The 20,843-nt window shown below is 31.6% G+C and overlaps 1 protein-coding gene across 9 annotated transcripts in view; it reads left to right on the forward strand.

Moving 5' to 3' along the window:
- Positions 1 to 20,843, forward strand: part of LOC143226537 (serine/threonine-protein kinase D3-like) — a 76,890-nt gene that overhangs the window by 34,874 nt on the left and 21,173 nt on the right. For all 9 annotated transcript variants that reach the window (XM_076457615.1, XM_076457616.1, XM_076457619.1 and 6 more), the window contains 11 exons: positions 4,610 to 4,758; positions 4,968 to 5,106; positions 10,967 to 11,101; positions 12,909 to 13,069; positions 15,609 to 15,807; positions 16,420 to 16,497; positions 17,465 to 17,582; positions 17,730 to 17,853; positions 19,103 to 19,180; positions 19,551 to 19,761; positions 20,485 to 20,537. In XM_076457615.1, the coding sequence (XP_076313730.1) occupies positions 4,610 to 4,758; positions 4,968 to 5,106; positions 10,967 to 11,101; positions 12,909 to 13,069; positions 15,609 to 15,807; positions 16,420 to 16,497; positions 17,465 to 17,582; positions 17,730 to 17,853; positions 19,103 to 19,180; positions 19,551 to 19,761; positions 20,485 to 20,537 (1,445 nt within the window). The remainder of the gene's footprint in view (positions 1 to 4,609; positions 4,759 to 4,967; positions 5,107 to 10,966; positions 11,102 to 12,908; positions 13,070 to 15,608; positions 15,808 to 16,419; positions 16,498 to 17,464; positions 17,583 to 17,729; positions 17,854 to 19,102; positions 19,181 to 19,550; positions 19,762 to 20,484; positions 20,538 to 20,843) is intronic.

The following is a 20,843-nucleotide window of genomic DNA, read 5'->3' on the forward strand; positions in this document are numbered from 1 at the left end:
ATTCATATATTTGTAATGGTTTTAATTAACATGATGAAAATCAGAAGTGGACCAAGGCTGCTTTTTTTTTCTAGTTTCAAAGACTAAGTTCGTTGAGAAACTTGTACGAAAGAAACATATTTTAATTACGAATAAACTTTTAATTTAAAATAATGAAAAAATTTAAAAGCACAATAAATTGCATGTAGGCCGTTATTACGTTGTTCAGTTTGATTGTTTTTTAATTTCGCCCAAAGCTACTCGAGGGCTATCTGTGCTAGCCGTCCCTAATTTAGCAGTGTAAGACTAGAGGGAAGGCAGCTAGTCATCACCACCCACCGCCAACTCTTGGGCTACTCTTTTACCAACGAATAGTGGGATTGAACGTTAAATTATAACGCCCCCACGGCTGAAAGGGCGAGCATGTTTAGCGCGACGGGGATGCGAACCCGCGACCACCAGATTACGAGTCGCACGCCTTAACGCGCTTGGCCATGTCGGGCCATTACGTTGTTCATAGAATATTCTCGTTTCCAGAGAAAGGCTTAATTTGTTTATCTGTTTTGATCGATAATATTAAGTTATTTTTGTACATTGATAGTTTTTAGCGTACGGGCATTCTTTTTACTACAGTTTAATATTTTATAAGTTAAGAATGTATCGTTGGTACTTTAAATTTTGTATTTAAATTTTTTAAATTTGGTACTTTAATAGTATTGATTGTTTTATTCCAAGAAAACAATTTTAAATTTCCGTTGGATATATATTTTATGTTTTCTGAAATAATGACACAACTGATTTAAATTTGAGGACCTATCAATATCACTATAATTAAATTCTGAAAAACCGTATAATTAAAAAAATTATACGTATATATAGTTAAAACTGATTTGGAAGAAACCAAGCATCCAAGAATAATAAAGTCAAAACATTGTGTGAAGAACAACACTTAAAAAACACAAAACTTGAGCATTCTCAAAAGGTAGACATTTCTTAAGAATAAACAGTTATTTGGGTTACAGGGTTTCATTTATTTCTCGTTGGTTTTTTTTAACATACACGTTTTTTGATATCAGAAACGAAACTAAAATTTCTAAAGTCATTGAACAGAGATAATTTTAGTTACATATGACTAGAAAACTAAGTAAATCAAGCTAGATGTAGTCTCAATTGAGTTAGGAAAGAAAAAGACATTAAAAATTGCATATAGGTAAATTATAGAATAAACTAACATGGGTGTTAGAGTATACATAAAAAACAATTAAGCCTAAAACCAAATAGCCGCAGTTGATCTAGAGAACAATGTGATCTGGTTAGTTTCATACACGTAGTTACTGCAGATTAACAGAGCATGTTAACTTTATAATAGTGGGTGAGTTAGAAAGTTAATTACTCTAGCTATATGTAATTTCACCTGAAGAACAACTGTTTATATATATATATTGGTATGATTGATTGTGAATAATAGCTAAGTATTTAGATACATGTTCGTATACTTTTCTGTAGAATAATTAAATCTTTAGACATGTTATAAGGCTGAGTTTGAAGAATAATATAACTTGAAGAGAACGACGTTTATGTTTAACCATACAGGTTATCTCATCCACTATACTAATCCATAGAATAAAAATGGAAAATATAGGCGTGGCTGACCTAAAATGTAACTAATTATACATGTATTGCTGATTCTGAAGATCAGCTAAGCCTCGAGTCGTATGACTGGTATAATGAACAGCTAAATACTTTGATACATGGATAATTGATATGGTAAACAATTAAATATTTAGATATGTGATTTGACTGATATGTGTTATGTAATATAATATACCTCGGACGAGTCTCCGATTTATTGTGTTATGTACGTTACGTATTACGATTTCAAGTAACCTGAAATTTGAAGTTGAATTTAGGAGTTAATTGAATATCGAGATGTATCGAATTTATGATATATGCCAACAAGGTTAATACACACAATTTTCTTTTTTAACACAAATATACTTTAATATACAAACAACAACAGTTTATAATAATGGTTATTACAAATAATAATTTTTGTACAAAAGTTTTACAAAGCTACTAACAATACCGAGTCATCTATCGGATCTGGAACTGAATATTTTATCGACGGTTCACGGAGAGCGAATTAATTCTAATTTACATGCAAAAGTCTTATAAACTTACAGACAGCATTAGTCGTCTATTCGGTCTGGAACTGAATACTTTATCGACAGTTCACGAGGCGCAAGTTACTTTTTTGTTGATACACAGTTACTCACTATTGACGGAAATGCTAGCTAGCTCTATTCTTCACATGTGAGTTTTCTTTCCGGCGGAAATATCTAATGCCTTCGTAGAAGTACTAACGTCTGAAGTTTGTAATGTTCGAAATCTATAAACGTTCCTGATTAAATATCTATAGTTTTCCGATTAATAGACGTCAATCGCAATTATAGCTTCCGAGGCTCATAGTAAACTGACTGTAGCTGACTTGTTTTGTTTTTGAATTTCGCACAAAGCTACTCGAGGGCTATCTGTGCTAGCCGTCCCTAATATTGCAGTGTAAAACTAGAGGGAAGGCAGCTAGTCATCATCACCCACATCCAACTCTTGGGCTACTCTTTCACCAACGAATAGTGGGATTGACCATAACATTATAATGTCTCCACGGATGAAAGGACGAGCATGCTTGGTGCGACCAACAATATTCTAAAACTGCCTCTTCAGTGTTGCGATGGCTATCTTTTATACTCAGTAGGTGAGATTCTCGAAAATTCACTTGGTAACAATATTCAAAGATAAGTTAGTGCTTTAGTAAAATATATTGTTGATTCTTACACTCGAGAATCTTCTACAGATTCAGATAACGGGTGGGCTTTCGCAATACATATTTAACAATATGCGTTACATACATTGAACTAATACAAACGCAGATATTAAATGTACAACAGTAAATCAGTTAGATATGGTAAGCAACTAAATATTGAGACGTGTGGTTAACTGATATGGTAGACAATTAAGTATTGAGATTTGTTGTTTGACTGATATGGTAAACAGTTGAATATTTAGATACATTGTATAAACCCGTATGATGAACAACTAACTCTTTAGATACATAGTATGAGTGATGTGATGTACATTAAATATACTCTTTAAAACAAGAAACGCAAAAGGTATATTTTTGTTATTTTAAAAAGAAATATATGTAATAACGTTACAAGCTCAGAGTATGTGATGTTACACGTGTTAAGCCACTGATTGTCAGACCAAAATGACAATAAACGTTGTGCATTTTGAAAACGGAGGAAAACATCGGATTTTTTGCCAAAACGCATGCATGTCCAATATATTTGTTTAAGAGATCTGCATGTCCTGCAAGTGCAACATGTGCAAAATCCCTATAAAAGTGACGAGTTCTCGATTTCCATAGCTCAGTGTTAAGCCACCAACACGCAATACAGTTATGCCAAGACTGACTGAAGCACAACGCAACAACGCCATTGGTCGCTTGGAAGCAGGTGAATCTCGATCAGATGTTGCCAGAGCTGTGAATGTCCACCCAAGCACCATCACAAGGCTATGGAATCGTCACCAACAACATGGATCAACTCGTGACCGTCCACGATCTGGCAGACCTCGTGTGACCACGCCCGCACAAGATCGCAAAATCCGGTTACGTCACCTTCGGGATAGGACCACCACTGCGACGTCTACTGCCTCAACCATACCAGGGCTGCGTAGGATTTCCGATCAGACCGTACGCAACCGTCTACGAGATTCTTAGGCCCCACGTGCAACCCATCATGGTGAACGTCAACGACGTTTTTCAACATGACAACGCCCGTCCTCACACAGCCCGACTCACCACTGCTTTCTTGAGAAACCACAACATTAACGTTCTTCCATGGCCCTCCAGATCACCAGATTTAAACCCCATCGAACATCTTTGGGACGAGTTGGACTGACGTCTGCGACAGCGACAACCTCAACCGCAGACTCTACCACAGCTTGCAGCAGCTTTACAGGCTGAGTGGACAGCCATTCCACAGGATGTGATTCGTCATCTCATCGCTTCCATGGGCAGGAGATGCCAAGCAGTTATTGATGCTCACGGGGGCATACTCGTTATTGACGTTGAGTGACGTTAAACTTCACCTAGTGAGCGTGGACTTCGCCTTTGCAGACTTTGGATGTTCAGCAGTGAATGTGCAAAGTTTCACACATGTCATACAGAACTACCCGGAATAAACTTATTAACAATTTGTCTCATATTTTGCCATTTGCGTTTCTTTTTTTGAAGAGTATATTTAGATAAGTGGTATGACTGATGTGGTAAACAACTAAATATTTAGATAAGTGGTATGACTGATATGGTAAACAACTAAATATTTAGATAAGTGATATTACTGATATGGTAAACAACTAAATATTTAGTTATATGATATGACTGATGTGGCAGACAACTGTTTTACTGATTGTAGGAGTTTTCTTTATTACCTTAAAGAGTAATTACTGATTTTAAGTATGTAATTACAGATTATTACCACAGTTTGCTTTTATGGAACAATAAGTAATACATTTACAGTGTCACTAGGTACATATGCAGTGAAGTTAATGTTTATGTCTGTTCTAGGCATGATGGAAACTCCCGTGTTGAATCTTCCAGACCAAATAACATTTACCTTCCAGAGTGGCTTAGTAAGAGAATCTGTCACAACTGATTTTAGTCAGTTAAATCTGAAGACTTTGAAGAACTTGGCATGTAACTTCATTGACAGAAAGGTAGATACAGAAAAAGTTAGTACATTTGTTTTTGTGTGGATGTGTTGTATGTTATTCTACCTGAACATCTACATATTTTGACAAGGAAATGAATGAAACTGTAATTTTGATAGATATTTTAAATGGCATAAGAGTGTGTGTATATATGCTATAGTTAAATACTGTTTATAAATTGAATAGAATTTGTTTTTCTTCTTTTTAACCCTCAGTTTCCAGAACATGGTTTTGTCCATCTTAGTGACCGCCTTCTCTTATTTCGTCATGATTATAACTCAGGAAACATGCTTCTTCCCATTAGTGCTGCTTCAGATGTCACAGAGAACACAGTAGTGGAAACCGTCCTGTCAGGTATACCTTGCAATCTAAATTAAATGTGTTTGAGAAATACTTTGTCAGTGGTTTATATTTTAGATGTTCAAATGTGTTGAGCTTGGAACCAAGGATAATTTTGCTTTTGAGAAACATTTTTTAATATATATATGTAAATGTGCTGTTTTTAGACATTTAATTTGATTATAGCATAGTATTTTAATATTTGTTTTTGTCACTTGGTACAATTGTAATTAACCATTGAAGATCCAGAAAACTTCTGTGAGGCATGTTTGATAAGCTAGACTTTTATAACTTCCAAGATAAGTTCTCTTTTAGACAGTATTTCCTACTTACATTTATGTTATACTTTTCAGCTCGTAGTTTAATTTAACATTCAATAACTTTCTAAGCTGACAAAGTATATGAATAGTTGTTTTTGGTTATTATTTTCAAAACTAGTGTGATTAACCAGATATAAAATACTATGTACCATGATTATAGTGCTTTTTTAGAAAGCGTTTTCAAAACGATGCAGATTCATCATAAAGATAAGATATGTATTCCATACAAATACATAAAATAAACTTTTAAATGTTTTAAAACTTAAATTGAAACTTCTTTTTTAAAAAGTATCATGAAATCAGTCATTTGTTTTACTGACTATCTGTTTTTATTTCTATGACATCAAATATTTATTAAATTTTTGTATGAAACAAACTCTGTGGTAACCTGGGTTTTAGGCTTAAGCTAAGGTGCATCAGATATGTATTTCTATGGATATATTATTCTTTTTTTATCTGTTTACTTTTGTTACCCCAAATTATTAGCTAAAGTATTTGACTGGAATATAAAATTTTTTTAAATAGAATAGGCTAAATTTTGAGGTGCCATTTAGCATGTCTTTTAGGTATTCTAATTCATCTATTTAAATTCAGTGGACAAGAGATGGCAGAACGTGTACTTTACCTTTCTCATATCTAACCTGGGCCTTCTCTTCTTGACAGAGTAACTGCATGATTGAAATACAAGTGAAAGGGAGTTGAAAAATATATTAGCATTTATAATATCTGTTAATATGATGACTATTGTACCTGAACATTGTTGTTGTAGAGGCTTGCCAATCAACTTGATTTTTACTTGCAAAAAGTTACACTCTAAGTGGATTTCTTTAATTAAAAGACTTAGGTGCTAATGACATTGTTGGCAGAGAGACAGTAAAGTGTCTTTCATATCTAGTCTGCTGTATTAGGTTAATACATACAAAATTAGCACTTATTATATATATTTCAGTTATCTTTATGTTTACTAGTTGCTACTATTGATCTAGGAACAAGGATGGTAGAGTTGCAAAGTAACAAGTCTTAGAATTACAAAGCTTTTAAGCTGAAATGGTTAAAATATGAGGCAATAAACATTTTCATATACAATAAACATGTTCAACTGTTGCTTGTTGGTCTAACAACTATGATTGCTGTTTGGTGTAGTCCTTTTATGTATTATGCAGAGAACAATAACTGTTGAATATGACGTAGTGGTGGGATGGGAAGTTGTAATAAAATTTTGCAGATTTTCATAATTTTCACCCTTGATTGGTTTTCTAACAGTGATTTAATTGTCAGGTCTGAAAGTAAGCTTATTTAGAAGCCAGTAAGTATCTATATAAAAAGAAGAATACTATTCTGCCATAGTAGTGTCTACATCTAATTTTTTAAAAGATGCACATAAATTGGTTGTTTTTAATATGTTTTGTGTTTGTTTTTGGTCATAGAAAATAAAATATTTAATTACATGGTTTGGTATGAGATGTAACACTGTTTTCTTCCCATAGCTATTTAGCTGTAGATTTCATTATATAATATAGTTTGATATTTGACTTCTGTATTGCAATAGTGAAAACAGTTCTATAAGGTTTCTTAACATAATACAGAAGATTATTTTTTTATGTTTTAAAAGCACAACACTCATTAGTGTTATACATTTTTAAAGCTGAATCTGATTTACTTATTAATGTTCATATGGAGATGATGAACATTAAAAGTGAGAAGAGCACTTGTACTACAATGAAGTTGAAAAACTACAACAGAAGAATACACATTTTACTTTAATATTTTTTAATGAACTTTTAATTAAGAGTTTCTGATCAATAGGTGAATAAATTATACTGGTCAGAACTAAAATAATTTATAAAGGCAATCTGGAACACCAATTGACAAGAAACATTATGAATCAAGATAAAAACCTGTGGTTACATGCTAAATGGGTATCCTTGCCATTAATTATTTTGCTTTTAGCTTTCCTAAGCTTCTTTAGAATATGGAACAGATAGTTTCAAACAGTTGAAGTTATTTTTCACATTACAATTATCAGATAGGTGGCAGCACTGCCTATGTAGGGATGGATTGGATTGTTGGTGGAAATGGTATTTTAAATATCTCCTCAATAGGTCATCAGAACTTTTATAACAAAATCTATGTAATGATTGAGTCACAAGTTCTGATAATGTTTGTAAATATCAGTTTGAACTTCTTGTTCCTCTTCTTATTACATAATAATTTAAAAACCAAAACAATGATGTCAGCCATTTACACTAAGGTGACATAGTTTCATATGGAGAATCTACTTTTATAATTTTTATTAATAAGTAGTAGCAATTTTAAAAGATTCATAATTCTTATGTAAAAGATGTTATTCATTGAAGTTAACTTTTATATACAAATATAGTGTTCCTGTAAAAAGCTCAAGTACCAGATGAAAAGGGAATTACCAGCCAGTAAAATACAAATAATAAATATTTAAGTTGGAACCTCATTGTATTTAGAACTTGGTTATAAATACAACTTTCTTATATCTATTGAAATATTGCATTAAACAAACAACTACAAGTGAACGAGTAAATTAAAAACTTTTTAAGAAAATAAGTTAATGTAAGGATGACATTTGTATCATCCATATATAATATCACAGGGAAGAATTAATCTACAGCAATGTATGTATGTATAGATAACTATTCAATCACAATTAAGTTTAATTTACCTCATTAATATTCTATTACACTGTATGTAAATGTCATCCATAATAAAAAAACAATTGCAATAGTCTTCATGCCCTTGCCTGTTTTTTCCTTATTCTATCATTTTCAAGTACGACATTTAAGCTACACTTTATTGTAGGCATTGAGAGTTAGATCAGTAAGTCCTGGTCTGTTTGAAAAACATTGATGAGATCAGACAAATAAGTTCACTTAGACATAACTTTATTTTATAAAACTATACATAAAGTAAGCAATAAATTATAGTAATGGTAATTATAATAGGGTACAGAGTATGAAACAGTTATGAACATTCAATGTCTGACACAGTTTTACAAGTTGAAATAAAGAAACCCACAAAATGAAAAATAAAAAAACTACACAAAAATTAAAAAGTAGGTAAATTGTATTTATAGAAGTATATAAACACACACTGCTTGTATGAGATTATTCAATATATATATGTGGAAATGGATGATATGGGTAGAGAAAACTCTGTGCAGAGGAGCAAACAACATTTCGACCTTCTTCGATTGTCGTCAGGTTCAACTCACAAAATTATCTAATTTTCTTTAAAATTAGCAGGATTCTCTTCACAACTAGCAACTCCTAAGTCCTTAATATTGCATACAACTTTAAGTAATTTATTGACTATTGTTTCATCTGAGTGACTTATGTATATCAAAAAGAGTAAATCTCCTAAGGGTGAGTCCTGAGGCACCCCACTTATAACATTACTCCAGTTTGACTGAACTCAATTTATAACAACCCTCTGCTTTTTTCTATCCAGCTGCTCTTCTATTTGTAAACTTATCCCCCACTTCTATAGAGGTAATTTTTTTTACAAGTCTTATAAGTGGCACCTTGTTAAATGCTTTTTGAAAAATATATATGTAAAAATAGTTTGTTCGGGTTGAGAAAATTTTTTAAGCAGAGGAGCGAACAACATTTCTACATTTATGTCCATTATGATGTGAAGTAATGTTTCAATCTTCATTTGTAGATATTGAATAAAAAGTATTGCCTGTCAGGGTTCTATCCCCCATTCTAACATTTTGTTTACCCTTAATGTATTTAAAGAAATTCTTACAGTTGATTTTTACATTTTCTCATGCATCCTTTTGATGTCCTAATTTCTGTTTCATCAACTTTTCTCTCACAAAATTGTCTTTGTTTAACCATGTTTCAGTTACTCCCATTATACCAAAATCATTCATTCTTACCAGTGCTTTAAAGTCTTCTGTTATATTTCTTATACTTCTTGCATTATAGTAGTAACAATTAAACCTGCTGTTACATCTACTTCTGTAAACTCATTTATCATGCTAAACTGTTCTCTGCTTCTTACACTTTTTGCATTAAGTTTTTCTCTCCCTCACCACAGTCTCGTTCTAGTTTAAAACTTTCTTTACAGCTGAGTTAATAGCCTTAGTAAATAAGCCAGCCACTACCCTATTTAAATGTAAACCATCTATTCACAAAAGCTTCCTTCTCCCATTAAATTGATCCCACAACTCCAACCAGCTAATTTGCTTTTCCTTACATATTAAGCCTAGCATTTAGCCCTGATGACCTACTTATAACTTCATTCATACAGTTAATTCTGGGCAGTATATCTGACAAAATTAAGGTTGATGATATGAATAAAATATGAAATAATGCATAGGGTACTGTGAGAATTAATGAATGTTGTCCACAGCAGATAATGCTTCCAGTGCCTTCTTTGGAGAGAGGCTTAACATGTTGACTAAGAGTCATAGAAAGCATATTGAATACTTTCTATGATAATTTTGAACTACCTTGTGCCATGTCCAGGGATATAAGGTATTATTGTTAGAATGTTGCTTAAAATGAACTTTTGTTCTCAAAAGACAAGTAGTTTTTATGTTTATAATAATTTTCAGTGTAGGAATTTCTCATGACCTGTGAGGACTATAGCAGCTATCTGTGTATTATGAGATCTACTCCTGACAGATATGCATAATGTAAGATACAAAAGAACTAACAGTTAAAACATGTTTAAATATTGTGTACATGTCATACATGAGTTAAAGTGTCACATACCCAATATTGACAAGGTTTTAAATATACAAGGTATTTTTTAGGTTGCAAAATAACAGTTATTAATGTTCTATGCTTTATCATGGTCAAAATTTTTTAAATACTTTCATTGTCATGTCAACTGCATTAATAGTCTTTTTTTTCTTATTCTAAACATAACCTCATACTGTTCGTCAATATTAACGTAAATATGTTTAAATAATAATAACACAACAGTATTATGATTCCAGCAACTAAGAGAGTTTAAAGTGGTAAAACAAGAATGAAAAAGTTGGCTAACATGTTTTTGTTTTGCTTTTCTTCTGGTAGTGTGGCACACTTGTACTTGGCTGTATAGTACCAGTTTCTAGTTCATTCTAATTTTTAAAAGTACCTTCATTTTCTCTTGTTGACGTCTTATATCCTTAATGAGAAGTTCCCTTTGTTATACAGAATTGTAATTTAGCCAAACTGTTACATCAGTTAAAATTTTTTGGGACTGTTATGTGTAGGCTTTTAAATTCTGTTTAAGGTCACATAACTTTAGTTATACTATATAGTTTACAATGGTTTTGTATTAAAGTATCTTTAAAAATAGGTATACAGGTTAGATCAATCTCCAGATGAAGTACAAGTACATACATTTAGGCCAATATAGAAAGTATTCATTTCTTTCATGATGACATATTGTTAAAGGCCATTTCATGACTTAATTCTGAAGATGAACTGCATGTTTCTTATTAGTTTCTCTCTGTTAAAGGTCATTTTGAAATTATGATTTTGTGATGAGGTATTATTTATTTAAATGTTAATCAATTTGCATTTCAGTGAATAATCCATCAGAAGAAGATGTCCAGATTCGTCCACATGGGCTAATGGTTCATTCCTATAAGTCTCCCACATTTTGTGACTTTTGTGGGGAACTGCTATTTGGCTTAATGCGTCAGGGTCTCAAGTGCGAAGGTAATGATACATGTTTCAAATATAAAATTAAGAATTTCTTCATATTGTATCTCAAGCAAGAAGGTAATGGTTTGTGTCATATTGTATTTCAAACACAAAAGTAAGGATTTGTGTCATAATGTATCTCAAATGGGAGGGTAATGATTCCTATCATATTCTGTTACAAATATAAAGGTGAGAATTTGTGTAGTAATGTGTCTCAAGTGGAATGGTATTGATCCATCTTATATTGTCTCAAATATGAAGGGTAAGGATTTGAGATACATTACTACTGTTGTATCTCGGATGTGAAGGTAAAGACCGTTATGATAATATGTTCCAAAGGTAAAGGTTTATAATGTGTTTCAAATGTGAAAATAGGAACCTGTGTTAAAGTGTGTGAGAGATGTAAATGAAAGGATTTTGTTGTACTGTGACTTTAAGGAGAATAATGCTATAATGTATCTTTCTTTTTCTAGAATGCTTATATGCACTAGTTTATAAATTGACACTTAGGAAATGATTGCATTGTAAAGTACGTTTTAAACAAATACTTATAGGTGCATGCAACCATTTAACATTATTAAAATGGACTTGTCAATTACAGCATTAAAAGAGGTTTTTTTCTAAAGTAAGAATATTTTGTATTAGTTGTATTTATATTAAGGTTTAACCTGAACTATTCACATCATTATGATAGTTATCGTTTGATGAAAATTAAGAAATTCTATTTATTAATTTTTTTGATGAAGTTACAAGTGCTTTAACCTAATGTGACACAAACTATACAGCAATCACATGTAATCTTAGAAAAGCCAAAACAACAAGAGTATTCTGATACACTAGATTTATTGATAAATTGATATTTTTTATTTTGTCTGTAGTTGAATAAATTTTAATGTACATATTGTGAAGTAAATACAAATCTCTTTACAAAAATTGTTTTTTATATTACATGTTAATCAACAGCTTTAATAATTTTCCCAAACTGGCTAACTTACATTTCACTTTACCTTGGGGTCCATTGCACTAAAAAGAAACAACAACATTATATGCAATCATGATGAAACTTTGCAGAATGGACAGCAACTGCTTATTGTGGAGACACAAGTGTAGAAGATGACATTTTGAAAGTCTTCCACCTTTCGTTTTCAAGTCAGCATATGTGTAAGTGTTATCGGTCTTTTATAGTGCCCTGGTGGATTGTGGAGAGTGTGTTATGATTGGTTGGATTATCACTGTTTCTGATTGGAGGAAAGATTTCCACAATCTACCAGGACACTATAAAAGACTGACAACACCTACACACACACTGACTTGAAGACAAAAGGCAGAAGACTTTCAAAACATCACCCTCTACACTTGTGTCTCCACAACAGGCAGTTGCCATCCATTCTACAAAGTTTCATCATGAATACTCTGCCTAAACAATCTATCAAAGAATTATATGCAATCCTCATATTGGTATAAACATATGGCAAAAAACAACTTGTATTTTCTTCTGTGGAATTTTGGTGTTACATAGCAAAACAATAAAATTAAAAACAGATAATAAAAAAGATCTAAAGTTTTCTGATTGAAAAAAATAGGTAATTATTTTTACATCTGATCACTGCTTAAGTGTTTATCTGAAACCTTTTGTATGTTGAATTATATTTCTGTTCTTCTGTAGAGCTTATTTACAGTTATTAATTAGGATAATAAGAATGAAGATTTGGAATATATTTCATTATAAGTTGTTTTTTCTGTAATAAAATTAAGTCCTTTTTACCTTTCAAATGTTTTATTGTAATCTGTGAAAAGAAGTTTCTCATTTATTATGACTTAGGTTGTGGTTTGAACTTCCATAAACGTTGTGCGTATAAAATTCCCAACAACTGCACACATGCTAGAAAACGTAGGTTTTCTGCCTACTTATCACCCAATAACTCAACAGAATGCGTTCATCGGGTGGCTAGCAGTGGACCTGCATTATCTGAAGATACTTCTGTAAGTGGGTTATTAAATTCATGTCTTGTTAGTTCAGTGTTAAAACACAATCTGAAGAAGTTTATCAACATTTTATACACGTGTTTGCTTGGATTCTTTGTCTTAGGTATCAGTTAACAGTGACATTAAATGTAAATAACACAGGCCTGTAAATTTGAACTTCATAATTTTTTTGGTCTTAATAACATATTTTTCATAATTCAGTTATGCAGATTATAAAAATAATATTCGTTTTTTTCTATAACCTAAGGATTTCTTACTAATTTTAAAGGAAAAAAAAAACTCTTAATAAGTTAAAATTTACAAATATGACAAAATATGTTTGGTTCATTTACACATCTTCTTTCTTATATGGTGATAAATTAGTAATATTGAAAATAAAAGATGTCAAAGTGCATGCACAAATAAACACTATCGAAAATTACAACTCAAGCAGCCAATCCCTGTTTATATACTAGCAGTGTGTTTCACTTCTAAAATGATTAAGACTTTCACATCACGGTTGGTCTAGAGAAATCTCTTAACTAGTGGGTGTCAGCAATTTAAGCATAACAGAATGGGACCTAATTTGAGCAAAAATGATTCACTTATTTTAATGTATATATGACGTTTTGTGAAAAAATTTGTACATGATGGAGAAAAATGGATGTCATTTTGAGGTTCAGTATGTAGAAATTATCGTAGAACATGTAAAAGCTTTGAGACAATAAAATAGTTGCAGGTCCGTGTTATTTACTGACTGATCTTTGTTAAATGATTGATTTGGACATGTCCTACTGAAATTCAAAACTGTATTTTCTTGGTGTTTCATCAGTGACTTCCAGGATAATGCAATGAGGATAAAAAGCTAAATATAGCTTTTAAATCTTAAAACATTTTATGAATAACAAATTTAAAATTTATGTGCTCTGTAGTTTACCATTGAGAACTTTTAAACAGATAACAGCCTTTATGTACATAAATTGTACATTTATTTACATTCAGGTACTGTTCCTTTAGATAAATGGTGAGGTACTTTATCCAGTGATCACATACTAAGGGTCCACAGTTTTACTATATGGTGTGGTTTGTATCCCAGTAGCATTGCTTATCACAATAGATTTCTTTGGAACCAGTTTTTAATGGGTCTTTTTTTCTCAACTTTTTTTTTCCTATATTTCCAGGAGGAAATTGCTTATTTTCTCTATAATTTAAGCACAGGACATGAATCACCTTTTGACCATATTCCTGCTATATTCATTAACTTATTTCGTCATGCTTGTCACACTAAGTTTTGTGCCCTTTTAGCCACTAAAACTCTATTCTCAAACACCACGGACTAAATGAAGAACTATAATTACATGTAAGCTAAACTTATAACAACTTTGTTTTGGGATTATATTCATTTGATTTGTTGTTCTATATATTTAAATGATCCTTATATTAGTATACTATGGAATTTTTTTCAAAGTCTATAGACATGTTGACAACTCAAGTGGTTTCAACCTTTCCTTTCATAACTAAGTTATCAAAGTAATAGTTAAATGAAATTAGAATTAGAGTAGACAATGCTGTAACACTCTAAGCATTGTGTTACAGCAGTAATTCCTGTGATATGTCACTTTCTGATTAGTTCAAACTGTGCTTTGGTTGATGATGTATATTTTGTAAACCCCCTCCCCAGCAACCTAAACTAGACAATGCCTAGGTGACCAACGAGTAGACAGAAATTCTGTAAGTAAAGGTTTTTGTGCAATATGTTGCAGTAGAGTTAAAAATATCACAATTGTTTGTCTAGCAGTACCCCACCCATGTCATCTACTAGTGACACCTAGTGATCTGTCTTGTTCTAGAACTGTGTAGTTTATCATTTCATAATTTTCTCCATTTTTCACTAATCTCTATCTACACATGCTGTGGGACACCTATGGAGATCACTCATTTTTGTTAACACAGAAAACTTGGTTAGCTATCATTTGATGATATAGTTTACCATCTAGCTAGGGATAAGTACTTAATTGAATGCTATTTTAAGTCTGAAAAATGGCCTCGAATTTCCAAAAGAAAATTTCATAAAATTCTTTTTAACAATATTGTATCTTAAAAGTACAACTGTTCTTTGCTTTATAATTATTTTCTAGGATAATATTTTTCATGTAAGGTGTCTCATATATTTTTTTCATTTGAACTATGCTTGAAAACTAGTTCACCTGATTCTGTTACATATTAAACCAGTTCTTTTGAAACATCTGACTTCCAGTTATTTATAAGATAACAGCTGGTTTATGAACATTAGGTTACCTAGCAGTGCAGAATAGCTATCCTGACCTGTTTTACCTGAACTAGTAAAGAGTTTGTTTTAAAAAAAATTAGTAATTTATGTCACATTAATTGGTTGTATATGTACATTAACAACAACAAACATTATTGCCCTTGTTAATATATTTGCATGTTGTGGTAAGTTGTGATTTTAAATGTGGTGATATGCAGTTTTTCAGTCCTAAACTGCATGTCTTATACAGTTAAAAAAAAGTTTGTTTGGTGGTTGCTCTTTTATTAGCAACTGCTGGCAGTATCACCTGTCCGAGAAAAACGGTCGTCTTTCAACATGGGACGTCCAACCTGGGTTGACAGGCAATATGCCAATCGTATTCTAGTACCTCATAGTTTTGAGGTACACTCTTATACACGGCCCACAGTTTGCCACCACTGTAAAAAACTCCTAAAGGGACTTTTCCGACAAGGAATGCAATGTAAAGGTAAAATTTGTCTTTCATTGTATGCATGTTACAAGAAATTATCACATCCCAAGGTCATTTTTTTTAAAAAAAAAAGAATCTTGCATGAACCAATATTATGTTTAGATAAAGTGATTTTTGGAAGGTAAATAACTTGTGCATCTCTGAAAATTGTAAATTCACAAAATTTTCTGCTGTATTGTTTTCTGGTTGTGGCAATCTGTGTTTATTGGATTTATTTTTTTGAAATAAATCTTGTGAATTTGAAAGTGACATTTTCCCATTGTGTCATACTTATTAAATTCATTGATTATTACTTACAGTATTTTTTTTGCAGCTTATAAGATTACAAAGGGAGTGTAATTTGAGTCATTGATTCACATTTGATAGCTGCAGTTGCCAAAACCAAATTATGCTATAACCATGTCTTAGTTTTCCTTTATTCAAGAGATTTTATCAATATAGATTTGATTATGTTCTAAGTTAGAATGTGAAACGGTCTTCACAGTAAAATATCTTACAAGGTTAAAAACTGACTTAACTTTCCATACCAGAGAACCATGTGACAGTACAGTCCATATCACAGAATAGTAGGAGCTTGATTAAAATTAATAGGTAAACACTTTTCTTTAGACTGCAAGTTCAATGTTCACAAGCGCTGCATAGAGAAGATTCCAAATGAATGTCCAGGAGAAGCTCCAAAAGAATGGTGTAAGTATTGTATATAATTTCCAGCTGGACAGTATTTTCTTTGCTACCCGACCTCATTCTTGGTTCTTTGTAAGGGGTCATCTCTATACTTTGTACAGATGAACTTCTTTTCATTACAATAGCTTGTGGAGTGAAATACAAAGTCTTAACCAGCACAGGGCATCATAGTGGCTTGCCACAAAATGCTTGAGGGCTTATCTTTGGTGCTAAGTTGCCTAGTTATGGCTCTGATTAAGTAATTGAAGGCATCTTAATATTTACATTAAAATCAGAAATGGGACACTGTTAACTGGTAAAAATAAAAGAATGCCTCTTACTTTTTAGTGTATTTTTTCACAATCTTATTTTAAGTAGTGTTGTAATATCTTTGTTTATTACTACTCAACATGAAGTATGTGTTGGAATTTTCCCAAGAACTTGCTGTTTTCAATAGATTGTAAATGATTTAGTTATCAGATATTGGAATTTTTATTTTGCTAAATAATGACATATTTTGAAATAATTGAAATAAATTTATTTAATGGTTTGATAAGTTGCATAAAAATAATAAGAACCTAATACTGTATACAGATGACCAGTCAACACTGGGTGTGTTGCAGACAAGTCTGTTTGGTAAAGCTGTAGGTTTTAATGTGATTTATGAAATGTTTTAACCTTAGGTTTTTATATTTCACTATTATGAACATATTTGATTTGAATATTTAGATATTATCTTTTACATGTATTTATTCACACGTTTATTATGTAAGTGTTATTTTGTAATTTACTGTCCTACCAGTAGCTAACTTGTAAGTCTGAGGGCTTATAATGCTAAACATTGGATTTTGATATCTATGGTAGGCAGAGCACAGATAGCCCATTGTGTAGCTTTGTGCTTTATAACAAACAAACAAATTGTAATTTTACTTTATGATTTTTCTACAGTTCTTTTTTTTTCCACAAAGTTGTAAAGTTTTACTGTTTTTAGTGGAAGGAACAGAAAGCTATGATGCAGAGAATGAAGATGAATCTGACAATGAAAGTGAATGTTTGTCAGAGCAAAGAATTCAAGATCTCCAAGATGAAGAGTCAAAACCTGTTGTTAAGTATGTAATAATAATGTATTTATTCTCTGAACTAATGCTTTAAAACTTTTAAAAATGATCTTTGATTGAAAGAATTAAGGGTAAGTTTTTGGTAAAACTGTGAAAAGGTTTATCCTTTTTCACAAGGCATTTGTGTATGTTCAACAGTGTCACAACGAGCAACAACATTCCCCTGATGAGGATTGTTCAGAGTGTCAAGCAGACAAAACGTAGAGGTTCCAAAGTTCTGAAGGAAGGTTGGATGGTGCATTTCACTAACAAAGATAGCATGGTTTGTGTTGTAAAATTAGTTACACAGTTTGTTTTTCTAAATGGCAGTGTTAATCCTATGCACATAGGAAGGTCAAAATTTAATTAAACCCCTTTATTATTAATGCATGTTAATAAACTTGGCTTCAAAATGTTGCTTATAATTCAAATTTTTATATTATATAAATTTCAATACCTTGATTTCAAAATGAAATGCTTAATTATTTCTTCAATCAATTTGTAATTCTCACTATATGACACAATGGTACTCTAACTTTGCATTAATAGATCTTTTTCCTTCCTTTATAAAGACCTCATATTGTTTAACCTATTAGAAACATTCAGTATTAATACTGATATATCAGAATATAAACTTGATTTATTGAAATATCACTTTATTTCTTCAGTGTACACTACACACTTCTCCCATATCTTCTGTCCTTTAAGAAATATGTTTAATTTTTATCTAACTTTGCTTTGGATATGTTTGCAACCAACAGAAAGAGTGTACACTAAATTATGCAAATCAGTATATTGTCTGTTGTTGTTGTTTTTTTAATCATTCAAAACTGATAGTTTTTTTTTAATACTTGTGATGAGTTTAAACATTGAGTTGAAAAAATTGAGTTAGTCAAAAAAGAAAATGGTGGTAAAAAGATTACAAAATCTTTACAATGAATACATTTTGGTATTTCTTCAGCCGTATTTTGTTTCTCAAAGATGAGCTTGACTTAGTAGTTAATGTATTGGACTGTAAGTCTGCAGGTCCATGGTTTTCATTTAGTTTCCACAAATAGTTGCTCTGCAATTTGAGGCCATGGGTGCAGTATAAGAGACATTCAAATTTCACTGTTTGAGCATCCTAAGAAGTGACAATGGATACAGTTTGCTAGCTGCTTTCTCTTTAATTATTATTTATTTTTGTGCATGATAGAGACATTTAACACCAGCCAGAATGTAGTATTTCTTCCTCCCAGTCGTAAAGTCCTATAGCAGCACATTTGTCAATGTGCAATCAAGGTACCTTTTTTTCCTAATCTATCAGTTCAGAAATGGGGATATCTAGTGCATATAGCACTTGTGTACAGATATTGAGAAGAGGTAATTCTAGAATAAAATAAAACATGTGTAGCAGTTGTAGAATCACTAGAACTTAGTGTTTTAATATACTTAATGACGTTTAGAGCATTTTGTGTCGTAATTTAAATTTAGTCAATAGTTCTGTCTATTTTAAAAAATTCATTAAAAATAGTTGTTTTTGTTCATTTCAGAGGAAAAGGCATTACTGGTGGCTTGATAGTAAAGCAATTACATTATTCCAGAATGATACAACTTCCAAATACTACAAGGTAGATTAAGCTAATGAAGTAATGTTTTTGTTTTGTGTGTGCTTATATTGTAATTTTATTTTGATCTGGGTGAATTTTGTTGATAGGTGCATGTTTGTTTAAAGGATAAACAAATATGAATTAAAAGTTCCTTGGGAAATTTTTAATGAAAACTCAAATGAAAAAAGTATGGGTTTAGTGATTGTAATATTATGTATGTATATTATGTGTTTCATTAGACATCATTGTCTTTTGGCATATAAAGCTGTTACTAGTAACAATCTTTAACAGGGTGTTTATGCTACTATGTTATTATTGTACAGTTGTTTACATTTCATATTTAATTAAAGTTTTCATCTGAACAAAAATGTTATTGTTCTGTAATTGACAGGAAATTCCTTTGTCAGAAGTTTTGGCCCTTGAGACTGTGAAACAAGGAATGAATTCTGATGCTTCTGGTATCACACATTGCTTTGAACTGCGTACAGCCAATGTAGATTACTATGTTGGAGAGGACCCAGAGGCCGCCAAAGGCTGGGAGTCTGCTATTCGACAAGCACTGATGCCAGTATCTTCAGCTTTTGCTACTACTGCAAATAATGGTGAGCCTACTCTAGTTGAATCATGTCAGGTCTGTGCACATGTTTTGACACGTGCATATTTAAACAAATACGTGTCTGTTTTTTGTTTAGTTACTCCCCTTTTTTAATATGGCAAATATGTCTCTATGAACTTCATTGAATACTAATTCGTTTTGGTTATTTCTGTCACACTCCGATAACGGTGAAATACGTAGGCTAAAATTTGGGACAGCTGAAATGGATCAATAGGTCCTTTGCTGTTTCAAAAAAATGTTTTGTTAAGAGTAGAGACTGAAGAGACAAGATTGATAGTGCTTAAAATTAATTTTTATTAATATCACAAAGTCAGATACAAGGAGAATAAATCTATTATCATACTCAGGCTTTATTAAATCTTGCTTTTCTAATAGTTCTATCTTGAAATTGTTTGTGGCCTTGTAAAAAGTTTTTAAAGTTCATAGGCTAAAACAAAGCTATCTTCGGTATTAAAAGGGTCTAACAATACTAAATTAATCAGATTTAATTATGCCATTAAAGCTTGGGCTAAACCTATTATAACATGTTTTTCAAAAGTATTGGCACACAAACACACACAGAGATACAAATCATGTTTTAAATGTTATTTATTAATCCAAATGATCTATTTTCTCATTACTGCTTTTAATTTTCAGTGGGATCTTTGTTTGTCCAGATTACATTACCTATTGATTACAGAAATGTTGATAAGTTCTGTTTCTATTGTAGGTGTGGCCCATGATGGGAGTGAACAAACAGATGGAGAAGAGAAAACTAATGATGTACGACATCACTTAGTATTAGTTTATGTAGAAAGTAAGGTTCTTGTACAGTTTTAAAGAAGAATCATGTTTCTGTGACACCAGTCTTTTTCTGTACAATCCAACGACAATACAAATTTATCTGTGACACAAATTGTGTTCTGTACAACTCAGTAAATATACAGATTTTGAAAAAAAAACATTGAAAGGGTAAATAATGTTCTGTACAACCCACTATATGTGCAGATTTTGGAAAAAATACTGAAAGAATAAACCTTGTTATTTGTAACTGTTCTACACTACATTTGTTAGTGTTGCCATTATCAT

The sequence above is a fragment of the Tachypleus tridentatus genome, chromosome 9, assembly GCF_004210375.1.
Source record: "Tachypleus tridentatus isolate NWPU-2018 chromosome 9, ASM421037v1, whole genome shotgun sequence".
Lineage (NCBI taxonomy): Eukaryota > Metazoa > Arthropoda > Merostomata > Xiphosura > Limulidae > Tachypleus > Tachypleus tridentatus.